The sequence below is a fragment of the Anomaloglossus baeobatrachus genome, chromosome 8 (assembly GCF_048569485.1).
Source record: "Anomaloglossus baeobatrachus isolate aAnoBae1 chromosome 8, aAnoBae1.hap1, whole genome shotgun sequence".
NCBI classification, from domain to species: Eukaryota; Metazoa; Chordata; class Amphibia; order Anura; family Aromobatidae; genus Anomaloglossus; species Anomaloglossus baeobatrachus.
The window spans coordinates 236,122,648-236,137,459 of NC_134360.1; the positions used below are offsets into that span (position 1 = coordinate 236,122,648).

The following is a 14,812-nucleotide window of genomic DNA, read 5'->3' on the forward strand; positions in this document are numbered from 1 at the left end:
AGAAGTTTTTTTTCTGACCTGAAAACTTTATTTTCTTAAAATGAAAAAACAGTTGACTTTTCAGAGAAATAAAATGTATCAGTAGTTTTGTTTATGACCCGAAAAGCTTATGTTTTTAAAATGAAAAAGTTGACTTTTCAAAAAAATCAAAAATAAATATTTACTTGTTAATTAATTAATTAATTTATTTATTTTTTATTTTTTTTTTTAAAAAGTCAACTTTTTCACTTTAAGAAAACACACTATTCAGGTCAGAAAAAAAACCTACTGATATATATATATATATATATATATATATATATATATACTAGCTGTACTACCCGGCTTCCCCCGGGTTAATGATTGCTGTTAACAAAATAGAATGTATTCACAAAAATGTATTCTGCACAGAAAAACCACAAAACAAATAGATAGAAATGTATTTATTAAAGGCAAAAACTAAGCTAATAGAAGCATTTCACAACATATATTTCATCACCACAGATATAGCACACAGATATAACTAAATTCGCCAAGTAATGTGCTCCGTCTGTCTCTTTCCAGATCTGTCTCTTTCCCTGTCTGTCTCTTTCCCCGTCTGTCTCTGTCAGTCTCTTTCCCTGTCTGTCTCTTTCCGGGTCTGCCTCTTTCCTCGTCTGCCTGTCTCTGTCTCTTTCTTTGTCTGTCTCTATCTCTGTTTCTTTCCCCATCTGTTTCTTTCCAGGTCTGTCTCTTTCCCAGGCCTGTCTCTTTCCCAGTCTGTCTCCCCGCCTCTTTGTCTGTCTCTTTCCCTTTCTGCCTGTCTTTGTCTGTCTCTATTTCTCGGTCTCTTTCCCCGTCTGTCTCTATCAAGGTCTGTTTTTTTCCCCCATCTATCTTTGTCTGTCTCTCTGGCTGTCTCCACCTTCCCTGTCTGCCTGTCTCTCTGCATGTATACATTTTCTTTTTTTTTTTGGAAAGTCAACTTTTTCTTTTTTATTGTTAGAAAATGAAATATGCAGGTCATAAATAAAAACCTTCTGATATATATATATATATATATATATATATATATATATTTATATAAAATAAATAATATGTATATTTTTTTTCTGACCTGCATAGTGTGTTTTCTTAAAATAAAATGGTATTATTTATGAATTTTTTTTTATTACACGGATATTACACATTAATATTTATTTTTTGTTTTAAGGAAGTTGTTTCATATTTTAGTGAATTCAATTTTTTTTTTTTTAATTTTCTTTTTTGCTTTGTTTTTTTTTATCTAAAAGTGGAGTATTATTTAATAAATTGAGCTGTTTGAAATCAAATTTAGATTATATTTTGTATACTTGCTATGGTTAAAGTCTACCAATAAAATGTAACATTTTTGGAGACCATGTTAGTTGCTGATGTGAATATGTTGCCAGTGAGAGATTGGCACCGTAGAATCAGATGCTGCTGATTCCCATGGGGGGGTCCCTGGCAAAAAACAAAAAATCTCCCCTATTCATTTCCAATGCAACTTGTGCGTAAAACTCCTCAGAATCATCAGCGCCATCTGCAAACTGCGATTCATAAACACTTTGTCAGGATGCCATGCTCCCTGACATCATAGAAAAAAACAACACAAAGCTGTAATAAAGAGAGGTGCTTGTTCTGCCCGGCAATTAAATGCATCTCATTTATTTTTCTTACAGCTGAAGCTTTATTTATTAGTAAACAGCTGCATCGGTAACTTTTTGTTGTATTTTTTTTTTTATTTTTTCCATGGCTAGATGATTGCCAACTGGTGCTCCAGATAATCCATTAATTCACGGTAATCACTGCGCTGCTTTACGCAGGGCAGAAAATAGCAAAATATAAAAGGGTCATCCAAATTCTAATAAAAGAATAAAAGAAAAAAAAAGAAATGTCAGGATTTAGGCAAACAAAAAGTTAGGCTGAAAGGAATAATTCAGTGTTAATTTAAGGTTTAAAAATTGCTACAATTGTTTTAATGTGTTTTTGGAGTGAAAATAATAAAAATCAACTAATCATTGGGGTTAGATTGCTCATTGTTCTGTATATTTAGCCTTTTTTCTGGCGGTGTTTGAAATGATCTATATGGTTACGGTTTGATTGCTCCGGATCAGCGTTGGGCCCCATTCTTCAAACGTCAGCTTTCTCGTACTTGTGATTTTGCACAGTTGACTCGTATCTATAATAAACACCAATACCACAACTAGTATGGAAGGCTATATGCATAAACAATAGCAACACCAATTAACAGCAAGCAAGCCAATTTCAAAAATTCAATAAATCTTTATTTATAAAATATTGATAAACACATAAAACCCGAATGGACCACCCCAAATTACGGATGGTATTGATATGGGGAGCCAGCACCCACAATACAGATTTAACAATTTGTAATAATAGTTAAATAATTACATCCAATATGAGTTAACTATACATGGCAGTGGAAGACATTGCCTGTTATAAAATTGTATGTGACAAAAATCAATTATCCATATGTATAAAAAACAGAAAAGAATAAATAATCATTCAAATCGCAACCAATATTACCAACAGGCAGCTGATCCAATTCCAAGAGTGGTGCGGCGACCCCTCACAATGACGCGCGTTTCGCAACAGGCGTGCTTCGTCCTGTTGGTAATATTAGTTGCTATTTGAATGATTTGCTTGCTGTTAATTGGTGTTCGCATCTATAATAGTAAATGGGGATGATCACATGTCTATCATTTCTCCCGGACCGCGCAGGCCACGCAAAGTCATTGAAACGTTCGATATTGATCAAAATCTGCAATACAAGTCTATGGGTGTCTGAAAAATCTGAAACCTCTTAAATGTCATCAAAGGTCTGATGTTTCATTGACTGGTGGATAGGAAAAGAAGAGAGAATTATTTTTTTCCACATATGCGAAAAACTGATGACACTCGGACCAAGCCCTGACGAAACTATGGCCAAAAACGTAGGCCTATTTTTCGTCTGAATGAGGCCGGTGCTCTGTTTAGCAATATTGAAGGGGCTGCCCCCTCTTGATAACCCCTGTCTATGTATCCTATTAGGGCTTAGGCTGTGTCCGCACTTTGCGTTTCACCTGCGTTTTGGTTCCGTTTTGAACTGCAGCGTTTTCATGCCAAAATGCATGCATTTTGATTTACCAGCAAAGTCTATGGGAATTGGTGATTTCTTGTCCGCACTTTAAGGCTATGTGCACACGGTGCGTTTTTCTCGGCGTTTTTGCGCGTTTTTCGGGTGCGTTTTTGGCCTCAAAACTGCATGACTTTGCTTCCCCAGCAAAGTCTATGAGTTTTCATTTTTGCTGTCCCCACACAGCGTTTTTTTTTCAGCTGCGTTTTTGTGGTGACCACAAAAACGCAGCATGTCAATTATTCCCGCGTTTTTCACTGCGCTTTTCATCCATTGAGTTCAATGGGATGTTGAAAGACGCAATGAGAAACGCAAATAGCTGCGTTTTGGTGCGTTTCTAAGACCAAAAACGCAGCTATAAGCGCAGGAGGTGGGTAGTAAAGTGACGTGTACAGGAAGAGGATTCCTTCTGTCAGTATAGACAGAAGCATGAATCCTCCCGGTACCGTCACCGCCGCGTCCATCTCCCGTCCTGTGCATGTATGCTGCCGTGCGGCGCCATGTACAGGCAGGAGGTGGAAGCGGCTGCGAAACCAAAAGTTAACAGTAGAATAAAAAAAAAAAAAAGTTATACTCACCTGTCTGCAGCCTCGCGGTGCCATGCCCGCTCCCAGCTCCTGTCACGGTATCGCCGCTCCCGCTCCGGCTGTGTGCAGTCTCCCCGGGGCAGGACCTTGCTTGCAGGACCTGGCGATGGATCACCTGATGCAGTCACCTGACGCATCAGCTGATCGAGTCTCGGGCTGACGCGGGCGCCCGGCCGGTATCAGCGGATGCGTCAGGAGACTTCATCCCTGATTACCGGCAGCTGCTGCAGCGATCGGACAGGATCAGACTCCCGCCCCATCGCTCCGGGAGCTGCCGGTAATTCAGCACATAAGTGAGTATTATTTTTTTTTTTTTTCTACTGATGCATCTGCTGATTGTATAATCGGCTTTTATACAATCAGCTGATGTGTGATGGGATTCACATCCTTTAACCTGACACATCATCTGATCGCTTTGCCTTCCAGCAAACCGATCAGATGATATTGAATCCTGATTGGACGGCGCGGGACCCTGACCCAGGATTACTGCGGAGGGGGGTTTATTTCAATAAAGATGGAGTCACTAATTGTGTTGTGTTTTATTTCTAATAAAAATATTTTTCTGTGTTGTGTTTTTTTTTTATCTTTACTAGAAATTCATGGTGGCCATGTCTAATATTGGCGTGACACCATGAATTTCGGGCTTAGGGCTAGCTGATAATATACAGCTAGCCCTAACTCCATTATTACCTGGCTAGCCACCCGGCATCAGGGCAGCCGGAAGAGTTGGATACAGCGCCAGAAGATGGCGCTTCTATGAAAGCGCCATTTTCTGGGGTGGCTGCGGGACTGCAATTCACAGCGGGGGTGCCCAGAAAGCATGGGCACCCTGCACTGTGGATTCCAATCCCCAGCTGCCTAGTTGTACCCGGCTGGACTCAAAAATGGGGCGAAGCTCACGTCATTTTTTTTTTTTAAATTATTTCATGAAATTCATGAAATAATTTAAAAAAAAAGGGCTTCCCTATATTTTTGGTTCCCAGCCGGGTACAAATAGGCAGCTGGGGGTTGGGGGCAGCCCGTACCTGCCTGCTGTACCCGGCTAGCATACAAAAATATGGCGAAGCCCACGTCATTTTTTTTTTGGGGGGGCAAAGAAATCCTGCATACAGTCCTGGAAGGAGGATGCTGAGCCTTGTAGTTCGACAGCTGCTGCCTGCTCTCCTGCATACACTATTGGATGGAGGATGCTGAGCCTTGTAGTTCGACAGCTGCTGTCTGCTGTCCTGCATACACTATTGGATCGAGGATGCTGAGCCTTGTAGTTCTGCAGCTGTCTGCTCTTCTGCATACACTAGTGGAGAATGAAGAACACATTGAAGAAGGAAATGACATCAGACCTTTTTTTTTTTTGTTCACTGATAAAAAACGCATAAGGACGCAGTGAGCAAAAACGCAGCAAAACGCAGCAAAAAAACGCACCAAATCTTTTTTTCGACGCAGGTGCGTTTTTGTGCGTTTTTAGCGGCCAAAAACGCACAAAAACGCAGCGTCAAAAAAACGCAGCGTGTGCACATAGCCTTAATTTGCAAACGCAGCATTTAATTTGCATAATTTTGGGCAAAAACTCTGCGTTCAAAGAAGCAGCATGTCAGTTGTTTTTGCCATTTGGGCTGCGTTTTGCTAACATTGAAGTCAATGAGAAATTGTAAAAAGCAACAAACATCAAAATTCCAACGTTTTACCTGCTTTTTAGCTGCAGAAAACAAGCTTTTTGGACTATATAAACGCATGCGCTTCTGACATCAAAATAATGGAATGATATATTCCTTTACACCCACACATAGTCCGACAATTAAATTAATGGAGAAAATTAATTTACTGGAATTATAGCGATAAATATTAAAAAAAATGCTATAATTATATTAAACATAACTATTTTCTTTCTGCTTTAAATAATTATATTTTTTTCTTGTCTATATCCCTTTTTTCATAGTGTTTGTATGTCAAAACTTTATTTAGTAGTGTCTTTGTAATCAAAACGCATCTGACTTTAAGCTATGGAAAAGCATGTAAAAAGCGCTAAAAACGTGGCTAAAACGCGGTAAAAACGCACGTTTATCACGTTTCTGTGGTCAAAAGCAACTTTGGCAAAAGCAATTTCTGCCAGAGGATACGTATTGAACTGCAACTACCTCGACGCAAAGTGCGGACATAGCCTAAAGGCCGCTTTACACACTGCAATATCGGTACCGATATCGCCAGCGTGCGTACCTGCCCCTATCGGTTGTGTGACATGGGCAAATCTCTGCCCGAGTCACACAACATCGCCCGGACCCGTCACATGGACTTACCTTCCCTGCGACGTCGCTGTGACCGGCAAACCGCCTCCTTTCTAAGGGGGCGGTTCATTCAGCGTCACAGCGACGTCACAGCAGCGTCACTGAACAGCCGCCCAATAGAATCAGAGGGGCGGAGATGAGCGGGACAAACATCCCGCCCACCTCCTTCCTTCGCATTGTGGCCAGGAGCCAGGTAAGGAGAGGTTCCTCGTTCCTACGGTGTCACACGGAGCGATGTGTGCTGCCGCAGGAACGAGGAACAACTTCATTACTGCTGCAGTAACGATATTTGAGAATGGACCCCCATGTCACCGATGAGCGATTTTGCACGTTTTTGCGACGATGCAAAATCGCTCATAGGTGTCACACGCAACGGCATCGCTAATGCGGCCGGATGTGCGTCACCAATTCCGTAACCCCAACGAGATCGCTGTAGCGATCTCGCAGCGTGTAAAGCCCGCTTTAGAGACGTCATAGAGTGGGGTCTCCCAATTAGGATTCCCCACTATGAAGTGGGGCAGAGAACCACCATTAGGCCACATTCACACACCGAGTATTTGGTCAGTATTTTACATCAGTATTTGTAGCTAAAACCAGGAGTGTAACAATCAGAGGAAAAGTATAATAGAAACACGGCACCACTGCTGGAGTTATCACGCACTACTCATTTTAAACTGAAAAATAAGGAGCGCTGATAGTGTAATACCAACAGATCAGTGAGGTAGATCAGGAAAAATACACTCACCTGAAAAGGTTGTGATAGTCACAACCACTGATAGAGCATAGGATGAAGGCGTCTGCTGCAGCCCCACGTGGATGTGCATACAAATCAGAGTGAAGAGGGGGATAATGCCGCGCATCAGCCAAAATGAAGATGTAGCACGTTGATGTTATAAACGTATTCTTTTATTCCATCGGTCTACGCGTTTCGAGGATATACCTCTTCTTCAGGACCAGTGCATCAACATAGTATCTTACTTATCTGTTACTATGTTGATGCACTGGTCCTGAAGAAGAGGTATATCCTCGAAACGCGTAGACCGATGGAATAAAATAATACGTTTATAACATCAACGTGCTACATCTTCATTTTGGCTGATGCGCGGCATTAACCCCCTCTTCACTCTGATTTGTATGCACTACTCATTTTGGCTTACAAATACTAATATAAAATAATGACCATGTGAACGTCACCTTAAAGCGTAACCGCTGTTTTAATTTCCATTTAAAAAATCAATGATGTGTATGAAAATAAAAGAAACTTTGTAATATATCTTATCAGACAAATCCACTTCTTTCTCCTCCTGGACTGATCTTTCATTCTCAATTCCAGGGTAAAATTTATCTTCAGTGAATACAGATTTTTATATTACTGAGATAGGTGTTGACAGTTGGTTTTTATAAGATTCTATGCAGAAAGGAGGGGAGGGGGAGGCGGTGCTCTGCCTCTAGCTCCTCCCTCTGCATTTAGCTCCTCCCTAGATATATTAAAAAGTTGCTTATTTGCATGTATATTATTGATTTATGAAATAAAAATGAAAACCATGGTTAGACTTTAAAGCAGTGGTTCTTACTTTAGTGGACTTGGTCCTTCCACATTCCACATCTAAATAGCCCCTGTAATACTACACTTCTCCTGTAGTGGCCACTGTAGGAGGAATATTTAGCTAGCCGGGTCTTTCCCCTGCAAAACCCACTGACTGCCATAGTGGTTCTCATTATAGGTGTAAGGGCAGTCACACTCGCGTATCACTTCTAATGCAGGAGCATCGGATGTAATATGCTAATGACCCTCGGCTCAGGCTCTGCTGCGAGCGTCATCCAAGTGTCATGCGACTGTGACCCGATCTGGAGATCGGATCACAGCTGCGGAGGAGAGGGAGGAGTTAATGTCCCCATCTCCTCCATTGTCAGCCTCTGCGTATATCGCACTGTACTTGGATATCATCCGAGTGGAGTCCGAAGTTTCTCTCGCACCCATAGACTTGTATGGGTGCAAGTGACAAGTCTCTCGCAGACAATTGCAGCATGCAGTCCGTTTAGGGCTGGGGAAAAACTCACAGATCTGAGCTGCAGCATTGTCCTACATAGGGCCGAGTGCAATGCCAGATTTTCTCACTGCACTCGTGCGAGTCATATGTCAGTGTGACTCTGCCCTTACTTCTATTATAGAGATTGGAGAATTATTTTTTTTCTAAAGCTCTACTTATTAGGCTGCTTTCACAGTGCGCTTTTACTTACGTTCAGTGGTCCCGTCGGGGCATTCGTCCAAACCACCCCTCCCCCACCCCAGTCTCTGCACTTAGTGGCACTACCAATGTAGTCACTGCTGCAGCCAATCAGCTGAGTGGTTCTACTAATGCAGTCACTGCTGCAGCCAATCAGCTGAGCGTCTTTGCCAATCACTGAGCTCAGTGGTTCTACTAATGCAGTCACTGCTGCAGCCAATTAGCTGAGTGTCTCTCCCAATGTAGTCACCACTGCAGCCAATCACACAGCTCAGTGGTTCTGCCAATTTAGTAACCGCTGCAGCCATTCAGCTGAGTGTCTTTGCCAATGTAGTAACCGCTGCAGCCAATCAGCTGAGTGTTTTGCCAATGTAGTCACCTCTGCAGCCAATCACTCAGCTTAGTGGCTCTGCTAATGTAGTAACCACTGCAACCCCTCAACTTAATGGTTCTGCCAATGTAGTAACCACTGCAACCAATCACTCAGCTCAGTGGCTCTGCCAATGTAGTAACTGCTGCAGCCAATCACTCAGCTGAGTGTCTTTGGCAATGTAGTAACCACTGCAGCCAATCACTCAGCTCAGTGGCTCTGCTAATGTAGTCACTGTAGCATCCAAAACACAGAGACCAGAGTACCAGCAGAAAGCCTCTGCTGGAGGTGATGAGTCCTTGTTATTTTACATTACAGAAATCATTTGGGGTCTTTTCTAAAAGTGGAGAACTCCTTTAAGTGTTTTCATGCTCTCGATACCTGTGGCCCCTATGAAGAATTAATAATAATTAATAATTTTATTCATTTATATAGCGCTATTAATTCCATAGCGCTTTACATACATTGGCAACACTGTCCCCATTCGGGCTCACAATCTAAGGTCCCTATCTGTATGTCTTTGGAGTGTGGAAGGAAACTGAAGAACCCGGAGGAAACCCACGCAAACACGGGGAGAACATACAAACTCCTTGCAGATGGTGTCCTTGGTGGGATTTGAACCCAGGACCCCAGCACTGCAAGACTGCAGTGCTAACCACTGAGCCACCACAAGACTGAAGTGCTAACCACTGAGCCACCACAAGACTGCAGTGCTAACCACTGAGCCACTGTGCAACAGAGTTTCCTTCCACAGTAGAGCTTGATATTATCAGGATCATTACATTTATGGGTACTGCTAATACCTATATATATTTTTTTTTCTTTCATTTGCATTATCCCTTATAAACAATATTAGTTTATATTTGGATAGATTGCTGATTTCAGATGCCGAGATGCAAAGTCAAGGATCAGTAACCACATAGACCGTCCTTCAATACTAACGACACATTGTCAGATGCACCCAGCGTATGATGTGCATCATCCCTATGACTCCATATGTCATGTCAAATCTCCACACATCTATGAAGCGCTTTCGATCGGGCCCCTGTGATCTGGTAGGAGACAGATCCGGGCTAATGGCTGAGCCCAGCAGTGTGCACCTCCAGGCTCCGCTCCATACAGTGTGTGTGGTTGTGACCATGCATTCAAATTGGTTTCAAAGGTTTTACAGCAGAGAATTCAGCCAAACACAGCTTGTTGCTCCCTAAGTTCTTTGTCCGTCATCACTTTTAATATAATTAGGATTTCTTTGCCAAAACCAATAAGCTGCGCGACATAATAAAGCCTGTATCTGCTTAACAAACGTCCAGGCTGGAAGCAAAAGCATTTAACACATTGTGCTCCTTCTCTCCAGCTCACAATGGCTGAATCATGAGAGCCAGAAGAAGAAATCTGCCGTCGGATTCAAAAACCTAATTGAATATATAAAAAGCAAAAAAAAACAAAACAAAAAAAAACGAAAAAGAAAAAGATTAATTAATTTTTAAAAAGGAAGGTTGTTTTAATTTCAATAGAGCCCATGCACAAGTTGATAAAAATGGCTGATTTTGGAACGGTCTTTGACTGCATTGATGAACAATTACTGAAGAACGACCGGTGAACATTCATAATCATGCAAAACTCCGGACGGATGGAGATTTTCAGCTGCCGATCTGCCTGGATCACGGTGACACCCAGTAATCACAATGAAGCACAAATATTTACAGTCATATAAAAAGATACACAATGTTTTTTATTTAAATAGTAACAAAAGGATACATGTGAGATTCCGTGAATGATACATAATAATGCACAATGCTTTGTTGTTCCTGTTCGTTCTTCATCATTTCTGGTCCTATTTTGTGTCCTCTCATCCTCTTATTTCCCCATTTTTCATTCCATAGGTGACATTGTTTTACTCACCAGCCCTGTAACTTTAACAGAGGGTGACAGGGTGACCTTGATGACAGATGTTCTTATGGCAACAGATGGCACGGGAAAACCAGAGAAGCTGCTGTACGCCGTTTCTGTGCCACCTGTTCATGGTCAGATTGAGTACATCAATTTTCCTGGCGTACCCATTTCCAGTTTCAGCCAGTTGGATGTGGCGGCTCAGAAGGTTCGCTACGTCCACGACAATAGCCGTGAGGCTGGAAAGGACTCATTCAGGTGAGAAGCGGCATGGGCATCTCGGAAAGGGTTAATTTTGTTGGAATTCTAGCATATGTTGGAGAACTCGCAGGAATAAAGGGGGCTTTACATGCTACGATATCGTTAATGTTTTATCGTCGGGGTCACGTTGTTAGTGACGCACATCCGGCATCATTAACGATATCACAGCGTGTGACACCTACCAGCAACCTTAAGCGACCTCAAAAATGGTGAAAAACGTTCACCATGGAGAGGTCGTCCCAAAACCAAAAATCGGTAATGGTTGATTATCGATGTGGTTCGTCGCTCCTGCGGCAGCACACATCGCTGTGTGAGACACCGCAGGAGCGAGGAACGTCTCCTTACCTGCCGCCGGCCGCAATGCAGAAGGAAGGAGGTGGGCGGGATGTTACGTCCCATTCATCTCCGCCCCTCCGCTTTGATTGGCCGTCCGCTTAGTGACGTCGCGGTGACGTCGCTGTGATGCCGAACGTCCCTCCCCCTTGAGGGAGGGACTGTTCGGCAGTCATAGCAATGACGCCGACCAGGTAAGTGCGTGTGATGCTGCCGTAGCGATAATGTTCGCTGCGGCAGCGATCACACGAAATCGCATGCACGACGGGGGCGGGTGCTTTTGCGTACGATATCGCTAGCAATTGCTAGCAATATCGTAGCGTGTAAAGCCCGCTTAAGTGTCTGACATTCTTTGCAAAATTATTGATCCTATAATATAGGAAATATTGCAAATATTGGTCTAATCATTTGTCTTACCAGATAGGTGAACATAATGTTTTTTTTTCTGGGCAAACAGTGTCTGGACAGGTTAGAAATCCACCAAAGGGATCCTGTAGATAAGCGGCACTTATCTCAACTTCATAAAAAAAATGTTACCCGGCCAAGACAATATGTTACAGTGGCCAAAACCATCACATGACTGTCTACATACTTGCCAACTGACGCTCTTTGAGCTCCCAAAAAGCAATGGTAGACCTCCTTGATATCAGTAAGAGTTGACAAGTCTCCTACATGAAGTATAAACCGCTAAACAAAAGATGGACAAACTGGGGGAAGTAACATGGATGGTCTGAACAATGAGACATTGTCCTTTTAAAAGGTGACTTCATTCAATTTGGAGGGCACCACCTAATATTAGGGATCACCTTCACATACCAAAAAGAAAACAATATGGACTCTCTGTATTATAACTTTTAAAAGGCGAGGAGGCGCGTTTGTTCCCAAAAAATATTTTTGGTCAAATATGCCGAATGGGTTTTATCTGCTTAGCAAATATATAACCTATTCACAGGATAAGATATAAATGTACAATTACTAAGGGTCCAAATGATGGGACCCCCACTAATGATGAGAAGAGAGGTCCAGAAGACTATTCTGTCAATGTAGTAATAGTGAGCATGAATGAGCTTTACCGTCTAGGAGTAGTGATCATGAGTAAGCTCTACGGTCTATGAGAAGTGAGCATGAATGAGCTCTACGATCTATGAGTAGTGATCATGATTGAGCTCTACGATCTAGGAGTAGTGAGCATGAATGAGCTCTACGATCTATGAGTAGTGATCATGATTGAGCTCTACGATCTATGAGTAGTGAGCATGAATAGCTCTACGATCTAGGAGTAGTGATCATGAATGATCTCTACGAACTATGAGTAGTGAGCATGAATAGCTCTACGATCTAGGAGTAGTGATCATGAATGATCTCTACGAACTATGAGTAGTGAGCATGAATAGCTCTATGATCTAGGAGTAGTGATCATGAATGAGCTCTACGATCTATGAGAAGTGAGCATGAATTAGCTCTACGATCTATGAGAAGTGATCATGAATGAGCTCTATTGTCTATGAGTAGTGAATATGAATGAGCTATACGGTCTGAGTAGTGAGCATGAATGAGCTCTATTGTCTATGAGTAGTGAATATGAATGAGCTATACGGTCTGAGTAGTGAGCATGAATGAGCTCTCTGGTCTGAGTAGTGAGCATGAATGATCTCTCTGGTCTGAGTAGTGAGCATGAATGATCTCTCTGGTCTGAGTAGTGAGCATGAATGATCTCTCTGGTCTGTGTAGTGAGCATGAATGAGCTCTACAATCTTTGAGTAGTGAGCATGAATGAGCTCTATGATCTATGAGTAGTGAATATGAATGAGCTCTACGGTCTATGAGTATGAATGAGCTCTGTGGTCTGAGTAGTGAGCACGATTGAGCTCTACTGTCTATTAGTAGTGAGTATGAATGAGCTCTACGCTCCATGAGTAGTGAGCATGAATGACCTCTGCGATCAATCCTACCAGTCTGAATGAGGCACTTCAATGAAATATATTTACGCAGATGCTCCACTTTTCAGGCCACACTCGCGTCACTCCACATTTACCACCTCCTGAATGTGTGTTTGGATGCTGGAGCTCCACCTGATGACGGAGCACATTAGTGTTGTGCACAAGGAGCTTTACTTTCTGTGGCATTTCCCGAGACTTCTGCACTGCCTGGAAGTCTGGATAACGCTTCCAGGAAACTGGGAGGTCTCTACGTTATGCTCTACTATAATATACTTTCCAATGGAAGCAAAGTCTAGAATCACTTCATAAACCAATTTCTACATAACCACCCCACACACTATGGAGAAGAGCACAAGCTTGTCTACTGTGTCTAAAAGCACTACAGCTTATCTGGCCAAATATTATAAGGCAATTATATTAGTAAATTTGTCGCCATTGGAACTGCCTGGAAGTCAGACATTTAAATTTGTGCCTGACTTTTTATATATATAACTAGCTGTACTACTCGGCTTCGCCCAGGTTAATAACTGCTGTTAACAAATTAGAATGTATTAACAAAAATGTATTCTGCTCACAAAAACCACAAAACAAATAGAAATGTAAGTATTAAATTGTTGCCTATATTAACCAATCAGAGCATGTAATGCAGTACATTACTGGCAGTAATGCAGGTTCCATTTTTCACATTTCATTCTTACAAATAGCTATTGAATTTTTCATGTCAGTATTCACACAGCAGTTTCTGCTATTCCATGTATTCCCCTTCCATAGTCACTGGTGTGCATACCTTATCTCCCCATAGTGATGTTTTTTAGGTTTTTTGCACCCAGTTCAGACATAGAATGGAGTTCCAAACGTTATTCCTTAATGTTAGTAGTTTTTCGTTTGTGAACCCTCCCCATACACACCTATTGCCAATCCACATTATACGCATATATAGCCTGGGTCTCAGCGTCCCATACACGGTAAGTTTTTTAACTGCATGAGAGGACACACACAAGCTAGGGACCCCAACGTAGAGAAATACTTTGGCGTAGTGTTGGGGCTCTTCTGCATTGATCAATTCAGTAGCTAAATTTCTCTTTATTCATATATTCATGGCAGTAATGCAGATTCCATTTTTCACATTTCATTCTTACAAATAGCTATTGAATTTTTCATGTCAGTATTCACACAGCAGTTTCTGCTATTCCATGTATTCCCCTTCCATAGTCACTGGTGTGCATACCTTATCTCCCCATAGTGATGTTTTTTAGGTTTTTTGCACCCAGTTCAGACATAGAATGGAGTTCCAAACGTTATTCCTTAATGTTAGTAGTTTTTCGTTTGTGAACCCTCCCCATACACACCTATTGCCAATCCACATTATACGCATATATAGCCTGGGTCTCAGCGTCCCATACACGGTAAGTTTTTTAACTGCATGAGAGGACACACACAAGCTAGGGACCCCAACGTAGAGAAATACTTTGGCGTAGTGTTGGGGCTCTTCTGCATTGATCAATTCAGTAGCTAAATTTCTCTTTATTCATATATTCATGGCAGTAATGCAGATTCCATTTTTCACATTTCATTCTTACAAATAGCTATTGAATTTTTCATGTCAGTATTCACACAGCAGTTTCTGCTATTCCATGTATTCCCCTTCCATAGTCACTGGTGTGCATACCTTATCTCCCCATAGTGATGTTTTTTAGGTTTTTTGCACCCAGTTCAGACATAGAATGGAGTTCCAAACGTTATTCCTTAAAGCAAAGTCTAGAATCACTTCATAAACCAATTTCTACATAACCACCCCACACGCTA

At 41.8% G+C, this 14,812-nt stretch overlaps 1 protein-coding gene across 1 annotated transcript in view; it reads left to right on the top strand.

Annotated features, from left to right (window-relative positions):
• The window catches only part of LOC142248935 (FRAS1-related extracellular matrix protein 1-like), a 204,932-nt gene that overhangs the window by 131,152 nt on the left and 58,968 nt on the right, over positions 1 to 14,812 (top strand). The window contains exon 24 of the mRNA XM_075320403.1: positions 10,466 to 10,730. Coding sequence (XP_075176518.1) covers positions 10,466 to 10,730 — 265 coding nt within the window. The remainder of the gene's footprint in view (positions 1 to 10,465; positions 10,731 to 14,812) is intronic.